General features: G+C 38.2%; 1 protein-coding gene across 3 annotated transcripts in view; it reads left to right on the top strand.

Annotated features, from left to right (window-relative positions):
* Window positions 1-81: 81 nt before the first annotated feature.
* The window catches only part of LOC131077803 (uncharacterized), a 110,264-nt gene continuing 88,439 nt past the window's right edge, over window positions 82-21,906 (top strand). The window contains exon 1 of one of the 3 annotated variants that reach the window (XM_058015360.2): window positions 82-512. In XM_058015360.2, the coding sequence (XP_057871343.2) occupies window positions 242-512 (271 nt within the window). In that variant the 5' untranslated portion in view covers window positions 82-241. The remainder of the gene's footprint in view (window positions 513-21,906) is intronic. The other 2 variants (XM_058015361.2, XM_058015359.2) reach the window with 2 other exon arrangements.

The following is a 21,906-nucleotide window of genomic DNA, read 5'->3' as shown; positions in this document are numbered from 1 at the left end:
ATTATTATATATAAATTAAGTATGCTTTTGTGTATTAGATCACCCCAAAAGAAAACAATTCTTTGTGAAGGAGCTCATTTATCTCTCACAAAGTATATTTGCTGTTTGCTTAAATATTCAAATTTTTCACAAAATGGTTTATGTATTTCCCTTCGCTGAAATGTTATCAGCAGCGACAAATGGTGGATAAAATACATTTTTATTTAAATTTCACATGGAGATGCCTGCCTGTGCTTGAACGATGGCCGCCACAAGAGCTGCTCGCTGTTGCATGCCTCCCTTGTACATAATAAATATACACCCTCGTAGAAAATTTGGATGCCTGGGCAAGCGCTCTGGGACACCTAGAGAGTTGCAGAGACTCAAATGTTGGAATGTACACACTAAAGTATGTTTTCCCACAAGGGAATTCTCCACATCATTTTGTTTGCCTCGAAATTCTGAATCTTCTTCTTCTTTTAATCCTGCATGCGAACACAATGATGCAGAACTCACCACAGTTCAGTCCAAAGGTAGGCTTTGCAGTTTTCACTTGTTTTCCCTCCGTTTTGTTTTTCTTCTCGGTTTTTAGGGTTCGATTTTCCTTGTTAAATTTATCAAATTCTGCAATGTTCGAATACCAGTCCCCATCAGATTTTAGTAATGTATATATCAGGAAGGAAGGCAGTCTAAATTCGGGAAATGAGCACATGACGAATAAGGAAAAATGTGATTTAATTATAATAGGCATTGGCCAGCTCTAAAATTATTGTTGGAGGTTATTGAGACTAGGTTTGAAATTTCTTCTAAATTTGGCTATGGCTTTGCTGTTACCGTATTACACGATTAATTTAATTTCTAATCTACATCCCTCAAAATATAAGAAGAGGAAATTAGACAAAGAGGACCCTTATGCCCGCCTTGAAAAAAGATATATCAGCATATAAGGACAAAGGTGAAATTATCTTAATTGGAGACTTTAATGATAGAACAGCCAATAACTAGTCTCTTTGCCTTAATATTGAGGAGGGAACAGGGGACAGTCCTTTATGGTTAGAGGAAGAAGGGAGCCAAAAAATGGGAAAGAATGTCTCAAGATGAAAAGGGAGCTATCATGCATTATGGGGCAGAATTGCTAGGAGTTGCAGCTTGTATGATCTGATTATATGCAACGGTTTAAAGGCTTGGCCGAGCTCAGAGAACATTACATGTCACACTTACAATGGTCAGAGTGTGGTGGATTATGTTATAATTTCAAAGAAACTTGTGACAAGTGTAATAGATATAGAGGTGAAGGACTGTCCAATAGAAATGAAATCAGATCACAGCCCAATATATGTAAAGATTAGCATGCAAAAAGACAATCAACACCAAAAGAAGATGCAACAAATAGAAAAGAAAGAGGTCGCTCAAGGGACTATCCACTTGACACATGAAAACCAAGAAATCTTTCGAACAATGCTAAAAAACAGCTACATGATGAGGGAGCCAATGGGCTGGTCAATTCAAACAAGGAAATGATAGACAACGTAAAGTTGACCTCTATAATCCTCGGGGCTCTCAACTCATGCAAAAGATTTAGATCTAAAAGGGGTAGCAAGAATAGCTTCCCCGCAAACCCATGGTATGTTGAAGAATGTAAGGCAGCAAAGAAAATGGTCAAAATACGCAGTAATAACAAGGAATATACAAAACTAGTGAGATTGAAAAAAGAAGATTACATGCAAACAAGAAGAAAAGAGCTGATTGTAATGTCCCCACTTGTAGTTAACCTGATTAACAATAATAGTCTAACTTAATAGGCTTGTATTATCCACAATTCATTTAATTTAGGGGACAACCTAGCTTTAAACTTAACACAGTGAATTCTGAACTAGTTATTGCCATAATATTCAATTAATTATTTTACATTCAATCTATAATATCAGGGAACCCAAGATGAGACTCAGATCTTACCTTATTCCGGAAAAGTAGATGGCTTGATTTGTGAGAACCTGCAACCACAAGAATCATACACACCTACAAAAACATATTTGATTCTAATCAAGATAAGCTATTCTATTAAGATGCAGACAGAGGGAAAGTATAAGAGGCCTGAAAGGACAGCTTGGGTCCGTTGTCTACCAAGAACAAAGGATGGTTGCTTCTAACCCCCTTGCTAGACTTGGCGGCCCTATTGGCCATCCTTCTAAACTTTATACCTTTGGACATTTAGATTCTTTCCAACTTGGTAAGACTGGTAGGGAGAAAGTAACTGGTTCCTGGACCTCATGGGTCCTATGACCACATGAAAGCCCCTCGTCACCACTGGAAACCCTCTCTTTACTCTCACCAAGATGGACTTAATAACAGTTCCTAAAACCTTTTATTGAGCAAGCATCCTTCACCTTAAATATAATTACACAGTATATGTTTCAGACAGTATGAAATCAAACATTTTCAATAATATACATAAACTTCCAGAACTGTATTATTTTAGTATAAACATACACTTAACATTACCAGCCTTCATGATAATATCAATGCTCATGCTAATCTGATTAATGTAGATATTATTAATACTGATAATAAGCTGAATAATATAATATTATTAATACTGATACTAATCTAAATAATATAGTTACTGAAAGTATGCTATGAATTCTATAAAAGCAGGAAAGTGTTGGTGTTGGAAATAAGCCACACCCGGACCGACGATGGACTGGTCCAAAAGGGGCCAGTAGCTCAGTGTAGAGCACTCCAGCAGTGTATGGAAGGTCCTAGGTTCGAGTCCTAGCTGGTCCATGTCTCAACATGGTATCAGAGCCAAGGTAATCGAACCTAAGGCTATTCAATTTTGATAAAATTCAAGGACTAAGTTACAAACTACATCACATTTCCATAATGGCCAACGCTATCAGATTCGAAGATAGACTCGGAGGTAGCGAAGATTTTTCAGCTTGGAAGTTTAGAATCAAAATGATTTTAAGAGAAAACAAAGTTGATTCATATGTCCAAACTGAAAGTGCACAACCAGAAGATGAAATCGAGAAATCCACATGGATCGAGGGAAATGATAAGGCTATTAAAATAATAGTGGATGGGGTAAGAAATAATATAATGCCCATCATTAGAAAGCAGGAGACGGCTTATAAAATGTTCAAGGCACTTGAAAGGGCATTTGAGATATCAAATGCAAGTCGTACACTAGCACTAAAATGAGAAATAAATCATATCACCATGAACAAAGGGGAGACAATCAACGCCTACTTCATGCGGATATCAGTTCTAAAAGATGAACTTGCAACTCTGGACTACGAGATCCGAGGCAAAGAACTAACACTCATTGCTTTAGATGGGTTGCCTAGTGGATGGAGCACATTCGTCCAAGGCATCAGTGCAAGGTCCAAATATCCTAAGTTTGAAAGACTAAGAGATGACTGTCTACAAGAAGAATCCCGATTGAACAAGGTAGGAATAAAACAGAAGAATATAAATGAAGACTTGCAAGTCCTAAATACAAACATCAATAAGAAGTACAAAAAGAAGCAATTCAGGAAAAGAAAAGCTAAACAAGGCAAGAACACTTCTAAGAAAGACCTATCACATGTTCAATGTTATAGGTGTGACAAATTCGGACACTATGTTGCAAACTGTCCGGAGAAAGGGAAGCAAGCCACATTTGCAAAAGTGAGGAAATCTAGAAAAGAAAATGACTCCGAGAACTATGTCCTCTACTCAGCACTTACAAGCCATACTTCAAACAAATCTAACTCATGGGTGATCGACAGTGGTTCATCCAGACACATCACCGGCTTTAGAGAAATACTAGACTCCATGATAGAGAAAGATGATGAGGAAGTAACCATTGGAGACGATTCTTCACATCCAGTCAGAGGAATTGGAACCTGCACCATCAAACTGAAGACAGGCATGTCACTACGACTTGAAGAAGTACTATATGTTCCAGGCATCAAAAGAAATCTAATCTCCATATCAGCACTAGAAGATCAAGGATACAGAGTGACTTTCATGGAAAACAAGGTGTTGGCTTGGCCAAAGAGATCCTCCATCAAAGACGCTAAGGTCATTGGTCGAAGACAAGGCTATTTGTATGAGCTATGTACCGAGCCCAATCTAGCATTGATCCATGAAGCAACTAATGCAAATGAAGTATGGCACAGGAGATTAGGCCATCTGAATTATAGAGCTTTGTCAACCATGGGAAACCTTGTCACAGGTCTACCTAAGTTGAAGCAATATCATTCAGAGGCATGCAAAGGGTGTGCCTTAGGTAAAAATACCAAAAATGCATTTCAGAATAGTACTAGGAAAACTAGCAAAGTTTTGGAGTTAATTCATTCTGATGTATGTGTACCTATGTCCGTACCCTCGCTAGGGGGATTTTTGTACTATGTAATTTTTGTTGATGACTACTCTAGAAAGACGTGGATCTACTTTCTGAAATGTAAAGAATCAGAAGAGATCCTAAGTAGGTTCAAAGAGTTTAAAACATTAACAGAAAATCTCTCTGAAAACAAAATTAAAACCTTAAGAACTGACAATGGGGGGGAATACACATCAGGACTATTTAAAGACTTTTGTAGAAATTCTGGGATTAAGAGGGAGTTGACATACCTTATAATCCACAACAAAATGGAGTAGCTGAAAGGAAAAATAGGACCATAGTAGAAGCTGCCAAAGCCATGATACTAGATCAAAATCTAAACTTGAACCTTTGGGCAGAAGCAACTAACACTGTTGTGTACATACAAAATAGATGTCCTCATTCACACCTTGAAGATAAAACTCCTGAGGAAGTCTTTACCAAGACAAAACCAGATATCAGCCATCTTAGGATATTTGGGTGTCCGGTCTATATTCATGTACCTAAAGAGAAAAGACTAAAACTAGAACCCTCTGGAAAAAGGGGAATACTTGTAGGATACAGTGAAACTTCTAAAGCCTACAGAATCTATATACAAGGGCAGAGAAATATTGAACTCAGTAGGGATGTAATCTTCGAAGAAGATTTAGCCTTCAAAAGGGCCCAAAATACAATAGAACCTGAAATTCATAATCCTACTCCTAACCTAGAAGAAGAACCTACTCCTGAGCTTCAGAGGGAGTATCTTGAGGAAACTATAAGTGAAACACAAGACCCACCTATAGATAATCGCAAGAAAAGACCACTATGGGCCACCAAAACTATAGCAGAAGCTCAGAAGTTCGTTGCTCCTTCAGGAACCTTCAGGGAAAGCAAGAGGCCTAATAAATTCATCAACTATGTTGCACTTATGAATGATCTCTCTAAAGCTTAACCTAACAATGTTTCAGATGCACTCAAACATCAAGTATGGATAGATGCCATGACTGAAGAATATCAGTCCATTATGAAGAATGATGTTTGGGAGATTGTTCCTAGGCCAACCAAGAAGTCTGTCGTGTCTTCTAAATGGTTGTTTAAAATCAAGCATGCTGCAGATGGCAGTATTGAAAAACACAAGGCCAGATTTGTAGCTAGAGGGTTCTCACAGAAGGAAGGAATAGATTACGAAGAAACATTTGCACCTGTTGCCAGGTACACATCAGTAAGAGCTGTCCTAGCCATTGCAGCAGCAAAGGGGTGGAAGGTACATCAGATGGATGTTAAGACAACATTCCTAAATGGCGAGATCGTGGAAGAAGTCTACTTAGAGCAACCTGAAGGGTTTGAAATTCATGATGCAAAGTCTCATGTGTGTAGACTCAAGAAAGCTCTTTATGGGCTCAAACAGGCTCCCAGAGTTTGGTATGAAAGAATTGACACCTATCTCTCAAAGCTGGGTTTCTCTAAGAATGATGCAGATCCTAATCTCTACCTCAAAAGAAATAAAGGTGATATGTTAATATTAATTTTATATGTTGATGACTTATTAATTACAGGAGATGATCATCTAATAGATCAATGCAAGAAAGATCTATCCACAGAATTTGATATGAAAAACTTGGGGCTTCTTCATTACTTCCTAGGATTGGAAGTATGGCAGAATTCTAATAATATTGTACTAAACCAAGGGAAGTACACCTTGGACATATTGACAAGATTTGGAATGCTAAATTGCAGACCCATGACCTCTCCTATGGAAACCAACTTCCATAAACTTAAAGAAGCAGCAGCAGAATCAAGACCTACTGACCCCACTCAATACAGGTAGATGATTGGGTCCCTGATGTATCTAGTAAATACAAGGCCAGATATCTGCTATGCTGTTAATGCCTTAAGTCAGTTCATGTGTGAACCTAAGGAGATACACCTGGTTGCAGTAAAGCATATAATGAGATATCTACAAGGTACCCTAAAGCTTGGTCTTAAATATGAAAAGGTTGACATAGATTTACATGGATTTACAGATTCAGATTGGGCTGGCAGTGTGACTGACAGAAAGAGCACTTCAGGGTGCTACTTCAGTTTAGGGTCAGCCATGATAACCTGGATCAGCAGAAAACAATCTTCAGTAGCTCAGAGTTCCACATAGGCTGAATATATTGCAGCTTCAATGGCTGTCCGAGAAGCAGTATGGCTAAGGAAATTGCTCGTGGGATTATTTGGAGTACCTATTGGAGAACCTATGAAACCTACAGTCATTCAGTGTGATAATCAAAGCTGTATAAAACTCTCTGTAAATCCAGTATTTCATGACAGGTCCAAACATATTGAGATTCCATATCACTATGTACGAGATATGGTTGACAGGAATGTGATAAAGTTAGAATATGTGTGTACAGGAGATCAGACTACAGATATTTTGACCAAACCACTTTCCAGAGTGAAGGTTGATCACTTCAGAAAGGGTTTAGGTATGATAGAAAGGTAATCTGCTTTGTAATCTATACTTACATATATTTAAGATGTTTAAGGTGTAAACTTCTTTGTCATGTTTGGACTATCTCTTGGCTTCTTGCCACCTGTGTTCATATTTGAGAGGTGACGATCTCTCAGATACTGAACACTTGTATGTAGACATCATAAGGTGACGATCTTATGATAGTCAAACCAGTAATCATGTTGGATCACTGGTAAGTCATGGATGTGCCATGACTATGTTGTGATACAACATTTGTACAAATGTTATTGCATTATCACAACTTGGATATGATGAGAACTTAAGCACTTCTCATATGGTTATCCTTGTATTGCGTGTTAGGCAATACTGATATCACGTGTAGGTGATATCTCAACCATTGATCATGTTGGATCTCTGGTAAGCCATGGATGTGCCATGACTATGTTGTGATAAACATTTATAAATGTTATCGCACTTATCACAACTTGGATATGATGAGAAACTAACCTTTCTCATAGACTTATCCTTAAGTATTGCGTGTTAGGCAATACTGATATCATGTGTTAGGTGATATCTTGATGAATCTTACAAGATCACATGTTTTGGTGATTTCTCACATGATCAGGTGATGATTCTCTTATTTTAAAAAATAATACTTTATGTCACATGCTCAAGTGATGTTCTTCTATTTTGTATCATATGTCTTGATGGTACTTCTCATGTATAAATGATTTTTGCTGACTGACATTATCTTAGTTATGAAAAGGAAATGTGATGCAGGTTGCCTTATCTTCCAAAGCTAAGAGGGAGTGTTAATGCATGGTAGCTTATGCAAGATAAGATCTTCCTAACCTTCCTTGTTCTGTTATTTATCTACATGCTTCATGTCTGACTTATATTAAATGCTATAAGTTATCGGGTTAGATTAGCCGATACATACTTGCTATCGGATGCATAAACATTGGCACCGATTCACATCTGTTATCGGGCTTAATTATATCAAGCATATTTGTTATCGGGTTTAATGAATACACCGCTTCATTTGGCATTAACATTGGTTAACAAATGCACCGGTTGGAATATATTCATCGTGCACTTTGAATCATCGTGCACTTTACATGGTATCAGAGCCAGGTCCAGGCTAGGAGCCCCAAGCACACGAGAGGTGTGGCTTAAGGGGGGTGTTGGTGTTGGAAATAAGCCACACCCGGACCGACGATGGATTGGTCCAAAAGGGGCCAGTAGCTCAGTGTAGAGCACTCCAGCAGTGTATGGAAGGTCCTAGGTTCGAGTCCTAGCTGGTCCATGTCTCAACAGAAAGTACTTTCCTTACATGCTCGTGGTGGAACATAGTCAATATTTGACGTATTTGCTGGACCCGATATCTCTCTGAAGATAGTCTTCCTCTTTTTTTATATTATTTTTCTCCCCTCTACTATTATCTCTATCTTAATAACAGTCCTGATCTAATCTGATCGATGGTTACAGAATATATATTCATTTCTGGATTCTTATATAATTATATTAGATTATGTATTCTACGTTGCTTATGCAACAGATTATGTGCCTACGACAATTGCTCTTTGAGAGCGATCCAAACTGGATGAAGGGATAAGATATAAACTCCATCAATGCCATTTGGAAATGATGGGGATTGTCTTCATATATGATGGGATGAGGTGTCTTACAAGACACGTCCCTTGTCTCTTCCTAATCGCTGACCCTTATTGTCTTTAATCATGCCTCTTCACATTATAACCAAAGTGGTTATGGTGCATAAATAATATGGGTTAATCATAATCACATCCCTTTCATTAGTTAAGGGATAATGAGTGTTTTGCTGCTTACATGATTAAATCTGATACTCATTACCAATCACTCTTTATACACTTTATTAATACACTTATGTGCTGGTAGTTGAAGAGTATTATTTAATGGTCCAATCTGATAATTGGCTTGATTGATGTTCCATCCGATCTTATTCTTCCCCAATCAATTATTTGTTCATTACACAGATCTGCATCCGATTTCGTACTTGATTCCTTTATCACCGATTCTAATGATGCTATACTGATGCTGGTTGACTTGCTAGATTTATTCAGATTGAATGTAGACTATCACTGAGTTCTTTAGGTCTCCTTTTGATCATCTTCGATATTAAATCTGTGGGGTGGGGGTGAGGGTTCGGGGGGCGGGGGGGGGGGGGAATAATGGAGAATGGGCATATATATATATGATCAGCGTTATGCTTTTCTGTTTCAATGTGTACCACCTTCATGTTGTCTTGATGATGATGTTCAACATCTGATTTCAATCCTATTATTGCATAGGTTGATCCTATTGGATCAATATGTGTAATGGTAGAATTGTGGCCATATGTGTAAGATGCTTGACATCTTATAGCGTGGTGTGCTGCATATTCTTGCAAAGGGAATTGAGTTGGATGTCAGAAGATTGTGAAGTCTTGTTCCAAGACAATCTTCTCTTATTAATTATGGCATAGATATAGGTATCATGGCAGGGATATGACACTGATTAACCTTGGGAGGCACAATCCAATAGGCTTTTGGAAAGAGTTGCAGCAAAGAGACACAGGCATAGAAAATCATACCACAGATCTTCAATGGCTAGAATATGCAAAGCAGCTATATGAAAGAGATCAAGATAAAGATACCCCTCCGATAATCAGATCAAGAATTAAACTCTTCTCTTTAGACAATATTAAAGAGGAATTAGAAAGCTTGTGGTGGGTGAAGCTCGAGACATAGATGGCATACAAGCAAAACATTTATGATGGGGATTGGAGATCCTCGTGCCTCACATCAAAAGAATATTCAATGGAGTCATCCAAAATGGATTTCCAACAAATTGGTCAACTAGTGTTGTCATCCCCTTGCTCAAAAGTGGCGACATCAATAACCCCTAAAACTACCATACTATAATGATCAATCCTCTCTTTAGTAAACTTTTTGGGAGCAGGATAGAAAGATGAATCAGTATTTGGGCTGAAAAGGAGGGAAAGAGAGCAAAAGGGCAAGCGGGCTTTAGGCCAAAGTACTCTACCATTGATCATTGCATTACACTCAAACATTTGATTGAAAAGGTATATGATAAACAGGGAGGGGGAGGCTTTTGCTCCTTTGTTGATTTCAAAAGAGCTTTTGACACTGTACCCAGAAGCAAATTGTGGAGTAGAATGAAAGAGTTGGAAATTCCATTACAATATAGAGCTGCTGTTCATAGATTGTGTGACCAAGTCTGGGCTAAGATACGAACCAAACAAGGATTATCAGAATGCTTCAAAAGTGACATTGGGGTCAAGCAGGGCTGCCCATTATCTCGTACCCTATTTGGGTTATACATTGACAAGCTAGAGGAATGGATTGACAAGTTTGGTGGTGGGGAGTTCATTTGACCAATTATGTAATAAAGTTGCTTTTGTATGCTGATGATCTTATTTTAATGGCAAAAACAACACAAGATTTGAGAGAACTCTTGAAGGCTTTAGAACATTTTTGCCATGAGGTGGGAATGCAAGTGAATACTATCAAAACCAAGGTCATGACCTTTACCTTGAAGAGAAAGAAGGTCCATAGAGAATTTGTTTTTGAGGGCAACCTCTTATGAATGGTCAATGAATATAAGTACCTTGGCCTAGACTTCTACAATAAACTCAGCTGGGAAACATGTAGTGCAAAAAGGATCCAAGGGAGATGGAAAGCCTTATACTTACTCCAAAATAGATGTAGAAGAGCTAAACTATGGGATTGGAAAACTAAGAAAACTCTTTTTGGGCTTCTTGTGGTTCCGGTGGTATTATATGGATGTGGAGTATGGGGCAGCGGCACTTCAACAAGGAAATGGAGACAAATAGAGAGATTACAAAAATATTTAATTATGACTAGACTCAAGATTAAATCATCTATCCCATATGAGATTGTCCTAGCGGAGGCAGGGGCTTTCCCTTTTGAGGCATCAACTATGTTGTAGCTGCTAAGTTACTTAAGGAGGTTAGAAACCATGAAGATACATCGCTGGCCAAAAATGGCAGCAGGAGAGAAGCTAGACAGAAGGAAGAGGACATGGATGAAACAAAACATTAAATGGATGAATAAATGGGATATTAACCTAAAAGATTGCCCAAATAACAATGGAGAAATTAAAAAATACGTGTAAGAAAAATTCAAAGAAAACATGTATGTAGGTCAAATAGGGAAGAAAAAGGAATACTATATCAAACATTTCAATCTTACACATGACCATAGACAAAAGAACTACATAGGAATGGACATAAAATGAAAGGCAAACATGTTAATTGCTCAGATAAGGACCAGCTCACATCAACTTAGATGCGAAATAGGGAGATGGATGATATCCAAATAGGAATGGGATGATAGAAGATGTAGATATTGCACTCAAGGGGGGGTGGAGACAGAATGACATTACATCATGGAGTGTCCTACCTACAATGACATTCGGATCAACTATGTTGAGACACTAAATGTACACACCTTGAGTAACCTATTTGACAAAGAAAAGATAACAAGAGTTGCAGATTTCCTAATCAAGATACATAGTAGAAGATCCAAGATGCAGAAGGAGAAGGAGGTTTAATAGTCACATTATTTCGTTTGGGTTTGTTTGGGCTTTGCATGCTTCTTTTGCTAGCTATCCGTGGGTCCCATAGGCTGTTTGGCCTCGTGGACGTTATTAAAAACATTCATTCATTCATCCATAAATTAATCCTGGTTGGAAGACTTGAACTATTACAGCGTTTATTGTCTAATATACCATTGCTGTTAAAATATTTGAAGCCTAAACAAACCCTTATAGTCGAATAGCCTAAAAATTCCAAGACTTAAAAATATTCATACCAAGAAAAGAAAACAATAAATAAATGCTTCCAAAGGAAGAACATTATGAAATTCCACAAGTTTTAAAACTCTTGAAGATAGGATATGTAGCATTTGCTTAGGGGGCAGGTGATCTCCACAACCAAATTGCTTTGAAAAGTAAGTGCTCAGTATAGGGATCAGGAGGAATAATCCCAACATTCTCAATAATAGAAGTCCACCAGTCTCACCCTTGCATATCAAGAAAGGAGGTTTTTTTATCCATTGTGTTTGTCAAGGCTCTTGGAGGGATTCAATTTTATAATGAATAATGTGCTTTTGGAGGGATAATTCTTAATCTCTTGAGCTCAGTGACACCCCTATATGGGTACGATATCAAGGCTTATTGACTTTGTGCCAAGAGGCATCACTATATGCGTTGCTAGGATTATGCATTGGGGACTTGCAAAAGAAACACAGGTATCAAAAACACCAAGATGATATGCCATGGCAGAAGGGACATGCAACATATGGAGGAAGGTGAATTGCTTTCCAGACTAATAGTCATTAATGACAGACAAAAGTGGTAGTGGTTGGTGAAACGTGGACATAGTTGATGCTGCTGCTGATGACTTAAATCTAGTAGATGCCTGCTTTGGCATAGCCTCAGAAGGCAGTTTTGGTTCACCAGATAATACTATCATGCAATGCAATGCAATGGGAGGTATCTACTATATTTAAAAAGACATTTGAAATATGCAAGTGTACAAAGGAACAGAAAGATCTACGGATTTGCAGTCTAAATGCAAATACAATATGTCTAGGTTTGTGTCCTCACTTCATTGTTTGTGTAGTGAAAATAGATTATTTGCAAATGACTTATCAATGTGAAATGTTAGAAGCCAAGAGAAATCAACAAAAAAATCCAGAAGCTTTGCTTAGAAAATTGCAGAAGACAAAATCAATTTGATATAACTAAGGCAGCAGGGAGCAGTGAGTGGAACTAACTCAAATTTGTTAGCTGAAGACTATAATCTTAATAGTACTTATTTTCTTTTTGTAATGAATTATTTCCAAATGAAAATCTAAGATTGGCTTAGAATTTGACGAACGATCAAATCAAGCCACAATAAATAAGGCTGGAAAGCCTAGCTAGCATGGTAAAAGAAGATTTGAAAATATATAACTCTGATGGAAAATTAGATGCACACTAATTTTTATGTAGTGCCATATAGAATAGGATTACTAAGACGCCTTTGGTTATTAGAGTGAATGCTCCATGCTTTAATTTCTTCAAAAATTGTAAGTAGAGATGTATTAATGGCATGATAATCCATGATGATTCAGAGTAAGTCAAATTGATTCAAGGAATTTAAATTCAGTGTCCAGTCTCATAATTAGAGCAATACAAAATCCACATTCAACGACAAATCAATTCATAGCTCACATAACAAAAAAGATATGAATAGCTTGGAAACCAGAGGAATTTTGAGATGCCTTTCACAATTTTGAGATATTGCTACATTAGAGGTGGGGAGAAATGTGGGAGCAATAGGAATTTCGAGATACCTTTTACAGTTTCGAGATTTGCTTCACCATCATTCTCGAAGATACAAATATTGGCGAATTGACAGAATCCAAAGCATACTTGCTCTGAACCTAGACCCGGTTTGAACCAGACCGGGACTGGGGATTAGGGGGAAGAACCTTGTAACGTAGTTATATAGTAAAGCCCATCTTAGTTTCTCTCTAGGAGGCATGGGCATTTGGAGAGTTTTGCCCTTTTCTTCTTTCGTCTTCTTATCGTTTCATTCTTTCTATGCTCTAGACTTAGAATGGAGTGGGTTCCAAGGGTACCATGGATGGGCAGTGAATCCTTGGAGTGCATGAGGGTTTTGTCAAGTTTTCTATCTGTTTTCAAAAAATTATAATGTCCCTTTTTGGTCCATTCCAACTTTCTTGAAAAGTTCCAAAAATTATTGACAATGCTAACATTATTCGAAAGGAATTTTGACAATGGTAATGAGCTTAGGAAATCAAGATGAGTCAAAAGGTACTTTCCATGTGTAGTTTTGACATTCTGGGAGCTCTCCATACTTGTTGGAGAAATTTGCTATTTTTGGAAAGCACCAATTTACTTAAGTTTGATATCCTGAGAGCTTAAGAATATTTTTGGCATGGTTAGAATTCATATCGGTCCATTTTAATATTTCCATAATTTTCAGTGGATGTGAACAAAATAACTGAATAACTAAATAGTTAAATGTTAAGTTGACAACTTATATTTAATTATTTTAAAGGAGTCTAGAATCACCTTTTGTAGGGAAAATAAGAGGACAAAAAGAATAATATTTTATTATTACAAAAAGTGCTTATAAAAGAGGGGTTTTTTGAAGAGAGAAAGCTCATTTGGACATTTTACGAAATCCATTTTTATTTGGGAGATTGAACTAGGTTCATTCTTCAGCTAAAGGTTTAAAACCCTTTTGGCCATCGGTTTTGTGGACGAAAGCCCATCGAGCTGATCAAGTGGATTCACATAGAGTTCATTGTTGTGCTGGCCATTTGTGCCATATGATCTTGCAGTGTTTGGTTATAGTTTTTTTGTGGAGTTTTGTGTTGAGCTTCATTTCTAGAAATTTTATAGTAGCATGGAACATTCATTTCTTGGTTGAGATTAATAAAAATCATCTGCAAGCAAATATGAATTGATTTTTGGTAAAAAAAAAATCAATATGTTGGATAAATAAATATTTTATTACCTGTTTTGATTAATTTAAGCTGAGTAATAATTTGAAAATACATTCATATCTTTATTTGGCCTTGAGATATATATATTAATATATATTATTGGTCCCAAAAAACCCAGGCGTTACTTTTCTTTTTAAGGGATTCATTCTGTATACTTGGCCATACATATTTCATACGCTAAGGAGCTGCCATACAAATGTAAATGAGGTTTAGTATCTTAAAGAAGAGTTTATTAAGGAATCGCTGATTTGAATTAGGTGGGCCCAAACCTAGCTGTACCCCTTCTTGGGTGTTAATAAAAGTCTAGAAGGGAGCACTTCATATTACTAGGAAGTTTGTGAATATTGTGAGAGGCGTTGGAGTAATAGTGGGTGATTAGGAATGAAGCGCCGCTTCAAACTAGGTTTTTTAGACCCTATTTTGCTATCTGCTCATCTTTGGATGATTTTTGGTAAATAGTGAGTTACTGTCATTGAGGTGGTTATTATTGCTGGAACAGGTGTAATAGGGTTCAAAAATCTTTAAATAGAAGTGCTGTTCAGAATTTCAGGTTGTAAAATTAAATAATACAGCTGCATCTGTATTCCCAGGAGTTTTTGTTAAAGTTTGGATCAGATTTATATAGTTGGTATTTTCAATTTTAATGACACTTAGATATTACTTTAATCTAGATATTATATATGGTTCAATTTGCTGAATATATAAAATATTATTGATAACTTAATACATTCAGATTGCAAAATATTGTAATTCTCATTCACTGTTGTTTTGATCAGAATTCCTTAATGCTGATAACACAGAAACTCGAACTATCCAAGTTCGTATATAACTGATTTCTAACACAGCAGATTGCACTGTCTTGCACACACAATAATGTTGACTTCTTATACAGCAGATCGCTCACTGTATACTCCCAATGGTATTGACTTCACACACACACTAATATCGACCTCCGTTGCTCTAATATTCGCCAATCTTCAGTTGCTATCGATCGGCTGACTGTTGTATTGTCTTTTCCCGATATTGTCATCTATCTTTGACCACCATATTCATATCCTTGTGTTTGCCGATAATTTTATATTCACCGCAATGTTATTGACAGAGTGGCCTATCGGCTGGCTTTTTCAATGTCGGTCTGCAGAGGAGTACCTTCAATAATAATACGTACTTTTGTCTGTTCCTTTCAAGATACTTGTATTGATCATTATATATATAATAGGCGAACATAGTTCACGTGAGTCATGTCTCTCATGACCGATCATTAACTAATCAATATACTAATTGATATGTATGTTGTTTAATCAAGACTCATTATCGATTCATGTTATAATTAAAACCAAAGTTGATACACTTTATCGATTCATATAATAGTCAATGCAAAATCGATATTAAATATCGATACCATATTATGCTTGATACTTATTATCGAAGCATGGTATGGTATCGATATTTATAATTGATTCTCACCAATGTGAATGTCGATATCCAATATCGATGCATGGTATAATTAGTATCAACATTAAGATTAATGTTAACAGCATTATTAATATCAACAGCATGACTAATAAATGTTATATCAAACTCAATCATTTATTGTGATAACCATAATCGTTGGCAGTATATAGAAGGAGGATAGTAATCAAATGCTCAAGGCTGATAGGCCACTTATGCATTTGATTTCATCGATAGGAATAATCCGACCGAAGCCACAATTCATTAACAGTTTTATACTCAGATCAGCATATTCTGCAGACATATATAGCTTCAATTAAGGTCAAAGATTGTTTTTTCTATTATTTCAGTTTTAACAGATGAATGTAATATCAGATTTATCAATTGTAATATATGTTTGTTAGTGTTATTTCAGTATTAGCATTATTTTTATTGCATAATTTGTAAATGTTATTCAATTTTCAATTCAATATGCAAGTTATATTCTAGTTGATATTATCTTGTTCTATGTATTATCTATTTATATTATAAATCTGACTATCTTCTTTTGTATGGCAGGTGAGAGGAGCATTTATTGATTTTGATGTCCTTTCTCACAAATGCCATTTGATATATATATGCAAGCTGGGTACGATCAAGACATTACTTGATCATGCCCCTTTGCTAATCACAGTAATCACAAACGGTGTATGTTTAACAACCGATACCAATTGGTGTATGCTTATCTTAACAACCGATACCAATCGGTGTATGCTTAACTTAACAGCCCGATACCAATCGGTGCGTATTTACCTTGCTACCCGATATTAATCGGTGCATACATAACCCGATATCAATCGGTGCAAGCTTACATTGACACCCGATACTAATCGGTGTTTGGTTGATCCGATAATCATTTGTTTACTATTAAATATGTTAACTGATATAAATCGGATTGCATTGGTTAGCCCGATTTAATAATCGGTGAACACAAATAATGTAACCGATATTAAATCGGGATTCTATGCTATAGGATGATTATCAATAGATAAGCATTTGATCGAACTAAGTAGATTGATCATATACAAATGATGAATGGTTATCAAATGAAGGATTAATAGCTTGAAGTTTTTCATTATAAGTATCGATAGGATAAATGATTGAATGAGAGACTTCATTTATCTCTCATTCAATCATTTATCTTACTGAAGCTATCATGCATCAACACTCCCTCTTAGCTAGGTAAGATAAATGCAAACAATATATCAAGCATCACAATTCAAATGATGGTTAGCATTCTTTACACAATTTGACTCTCTAGAAAATCATATCACCTAATCACATGATATAAAGTATCACCTAAACACGTGATACAAATGTTCATCACGTCAATCTTGTGATGACAGGATATCACCTAAGCATGTGATATCAGTATTGCCTAAACATGCAATACTTAAGGATAATCATATGAGAAAGATTAAATTCTCATCTTATCCAAGTTGTGGTATGTGCACTAACACCTTATACAAATGTTTTACCACAACACAATCATGGCACATCCATGACACACCAGAGATCCAATCATGATAACTGGTTTGGACATCATAAGATCGTCACCTTATAATGTCTACATACAAGTGTTCATTATCTTGAGAGATCGTCACCTCTTAGATATGAACCCAGGGGATAAAGTCCAAAATGTCCTATCATGACAAAGAAGTTTACACATTAAACATCTTATTGATAGGCAAATACGGATTTACAAAGCAAATTACCTTTCTATCATACCTAAACCTTTTCTGAAGTGATCAACTTTCACTCTGGAATGCAGTTTGATCTCCTGTACAAACATATTCTAAATGGATCACATTCCTGTCTACCATATCTCGCACATAGTGGTATGGAATCTCAATATGCTTGGATCTGTCATGGAACACTGGATTTACTGAAAGTTTTATGCAGCTCTGATTGTCACAATGTATAATAGTGGGTTTCATAGGCTCTCCAGACAACCCCACAAGCAACTTCCTAAGCCATACTGCTTCTCGGGCAGCCATAGAAGCTGCAATGTATTCGGCTTTGGTGGAGCTTTGAGCTATAGAAGACTGCTTCCTGCTGATCCAAGATATCATAGCTGAACCTAAACTGAAGCAACACCCTGAAGTTCTTTTTCTGTCAGTCACACTTCCAGCCCAATCTGAATTTGTAAATCCATGTAGGTCTATATCAACTTTCTCATATTTGAGACCAAGGTTTAGGGTACCTTGTAGATATCTCATAATGTGTTTTACTGCAACCAGGTGTATCTCCTTAGGTTCACACATAAACTGACTTAGAGCATTAACTGCATAACAGATATCTAGCCTTGTATTTACCAGGTACATCAGGGACCCAATCATCTGTCTGTATTGAGTAGGGTCAGTGGGTTGTGACTCTGCTGCTGCTTCCTTAAGTTTATGTAAATTGGTTTCCATAGGAGAGGTCATGGGCCTACAGTTTAGCATTCCGAATCTCTTCAAAATGTCCAAGGTATACTTTCCTTGGTTTAGTATAATGTTGTCAGAATTCTGCCATACTTCCAACCCTAGGAAGTAATGAAGCAGTCCCAAGTCCTTCATATCAAATTCTTTGGATAGATCTTTCTTGCATTGATCTATAAGGTGATCATTTCCTGTGATTAATAAGTCATCAACATATAAAATCAATATTAGCATATCACCTTTATTTCTTTTGTAGTAGAGATTAGGATCTGCATCATTCTTGGAGAAACCTAGTCCTGAGAGATAGGTGTCAATTCTTTCATACCAGGCCCTAGGAGCCTGTTTAAGTCCACAGAGAGCTTTCTTGAGTCTACATACACGAGACTCTGCATCATGAATTTCAAACCCTCCAGGTTGCTCTAGGTAGACATCTCCTGAGATCTCCCCATTTAGAAATGCTATCTTAACATCCATTTGGTGTACCTTCCACCCCTTTGCTGCTGCAATGGCTAATACAACTCTTACTGATGTATACCTGGTAACAGGTGCAAAAGTTTCTTCATAATCTATTCCTTCCCTTTGTGAGAACCCTCTAGCTACAAATCTGGCCTTATGTTTTTCAATACTGCCATCTGCAGCATGTTTGATCTTGAACAACCATTTAGATGAAACAACAGATTTCTTAGTTGGCCTAGGAATAATCTCCCAAACATCATTTTTCATAATGGACTGATACTCTTCAGACATGGCATCCTTCTATACTTGATGTTCAAGTGCATCTGATACATTGTTTGGTTCGGTTTTAAAGAGATCATTCATAAGGGCAACATAGCTAGTGAATTTATTAGGCCTTTTGATTTCCCTGAAGGTTCCTAAAGGAGTAACAAACTTCTGAGCTTCTGCTACAGTCTTGGTGGCCCATAGTGGTCTTTTCTTGAGGTTTTCTCTAGGTGGATTTTGAGTTTCACCTATAGTTTCCTTAGGATTCTCCCTCTGAAGCTCAGGAGTAGGATCTTCATCTATGCTTGGGGTAGGGATATAGACTTCAGGCTCTAGTGAGCTTTGGGCTCTTTTGAAGGCCAAGTCTTCTTCAAAGATCACATCCCTACTTAGTTCAATATTCTTTTGACCAGGTATATAGATCCTATAGGCTTTGGAGGTTTCACTATATCCTACAAGGATTCCCCTTTTTCCAGAAGGCTCTAATTTTAATCTTTTCTCCTTAGGTACATGAATATAGACAGGGCATCCAAATATCCTAAGATGGCTGATATCTAGTTTTGATTTAGTAAAGACTTCCTCAAGGGTCTTATCTTCAAGATGGGAGTGAGGACATCTGTTTTGAATATATACAACAGTGCTAGTTGCTTCTGCCCAAAGATTGACTGCACGAGGGAAGAACACCTCCACTTCACAGAATATCACCTTTGAGGGATTGAATGGGGTGGAATGTCGGAAATGGTGGCAAGACACGCCGGATGATAATTTGGTGAAGACAAGTCTTCGCAAAGCAGGGGTAGAATGGGCTATCCGAATGCCTGTGTTCGCCATTCGTGAGTACGAGGGAGCATTGCGATATATGGTTGATACCTACGATAGCCACTCACGGACGGGCACATTTGAGTATCTTGGGAAGGATATCACCATATCCTTCAAACCTGCAGATTTCACCAGAGTATTTGGCATCCCAGGCATACATGGCAAGAAAGTGGACTTGAAGCCAAAGAAGATGACACGGGAAGAAAAGGAACATTGGATTAGGCGAGTGTCCCGAGACCTGACCCCAGCAGAGTTGGTGAGCATCGTAGACGCCACGAAGGGTCGTGGGATGCGTAGGTCCTTTGTCGCAGAGGGTCATTGGCGATGCATAATGGACGTCATCAAAAGCAGGTTGACTGGGTCGGGTAGGGCATCAGACATCGCTCTACCACAGATAGTATTGATGAACGGGTTGATGAACGGAGTCATGTATGATTGGGCTACCTTGTTATCAGAGCGGATGTGTGCATTCTTGATGATGGAGCAGCGCACCTTTTACATGCCCCACTATGCCATTGGACTGTTCTTGGAGGCTACGCGGGAAGCAGTGCCAGAGGCTGAGTTGGAGGTACGGCCACAGGGACCTTTGGCGGAGGGTGAGCCTCCTATCATGCATTGGCGACACCTGGATATTGGACACTCTTCCGCGAAGCGGAAACGGGTATTAGAGACCACCGCAGCAGAACCAGATAGTGGGCGAGAAACTTCCAGCAGTGCAGAGGATTCTGAGGATTCGGAGGATGAGGATGACAGTAGTAGTCGGGCCACAGACGAGGGGAGGATGGAACCCGCCGGAGAGCGAGTGTTGTTTGCACCACCCACACTCCCACTTGGCACCCTTGTGGGGTCGTCGGCGGGCAGTACTTCGATTTCGGCATTTGGGCAGAGCCGCACGCCCGTTACACTCGGGCCCATGCAGCTGGCCGTAGCACCTTCCGCCATACCACCGCAGCAGGCTTGTGCACCAGCCGCAGGACCGACTCCCGCAGAGGCATGTACAACAGTGCTAGTTGCTTTGAAGTTTCCCACGGACATTTTATCGAAGATATGGAGGATTATCCGTTGAAAGGTAGCTGGCGCGTTGCACAACTCGAATGGCATCCGGTTGTATGCATAGACGCCATCTTCTACGATAAAGGTGGTCTTCAATTTGTCCTCCTCTGCAATGGAAATTTGGTTATATCCGGAGAATCCATCCATAAATGAATAAATTTCGTGACCCGCGACTTCCTCGAGGATGGTGTCTGTGAATGGTATGGGAAATGGATCTTTAATTGTGACAGCATTCAAACACCTGAAGTCTACACAAATTCTTATCTGATCGGCCTCCTTTTTCAAGGATATCACAATGGGTGATACCCATTCACTCGTCTGGACCTTGAAGATAATCCCTGCTTCAAGCATGCGGTCAATTTCGTTATTTACCCTGGCCGCATAATTTTTGTTCATCCTGTATGGCCTCTTCCGTACGGGCATGGCTCCGGGAACCAGAGGGATCTGATGTACACAAAGTTCTTGTGGTACCCCCTTGAGGTCTTTCTATGTCCAAGCGAACACATCCTTGTATTCTGTGAAGATTTTGAACGCCGCCGTCTTTAAGACGGGATTCCAGTCGTCGCCGACTAGAATATTTTTCTGTTCTGAAGTTTCCCCAAGGTTTGTAACTTGAAGTGCGGATTCTTCGTACCTTATGGGCTTACTTTTGTCAAACTGGTGCGCTGGTGCGTCATCCACAGGGACATCCCCTTCCTTGTATTGTCCGTACTCTGGCGGAAACTCGTTTATGTCAGGTCCTTCAATCCCCAACATATTGCACCCGTACAATAATTCATAGTCTTCCATTTGCCAATGGAAGAGCCCTCTTAAGGAATCCGTCTCATCCTCAGAACAGGCTTGAATTCCTAAGATGCCTTCGTCATCTGGTTCCCTGCCCTCTTTTCCTTCGTCGGTCTCGTCTCCGTCGGACTCTGACTCTGACGCCAACTCTTCACTAACCAGTTGAGTTTTGAGGTCAATGGTATACCTTCGGCCAGCCTTTTCCATGGACAAGGTGTTCTTTTTCCAATTGTGGTTTGCTTTGGCCGCCAC

Source organism: Cryptomeria japonica, chromosome 10, assembly GCF_030272615.1.
Source record: "Cryptomeria japonica chromosome 10, Sugi_1.0, whole genome shotgun sequence".
NCBI lineage: Eukaryota > Viridiplantae > Streptophyta > Pinopsida > Cupressales > Cupressaceae > Cryptomeria > Cryptomeria japonica.
Note: the sequence above shows the minus strand (reverse complement) of the source record. Positions and strands in the feature narration are given on the sequence as shown.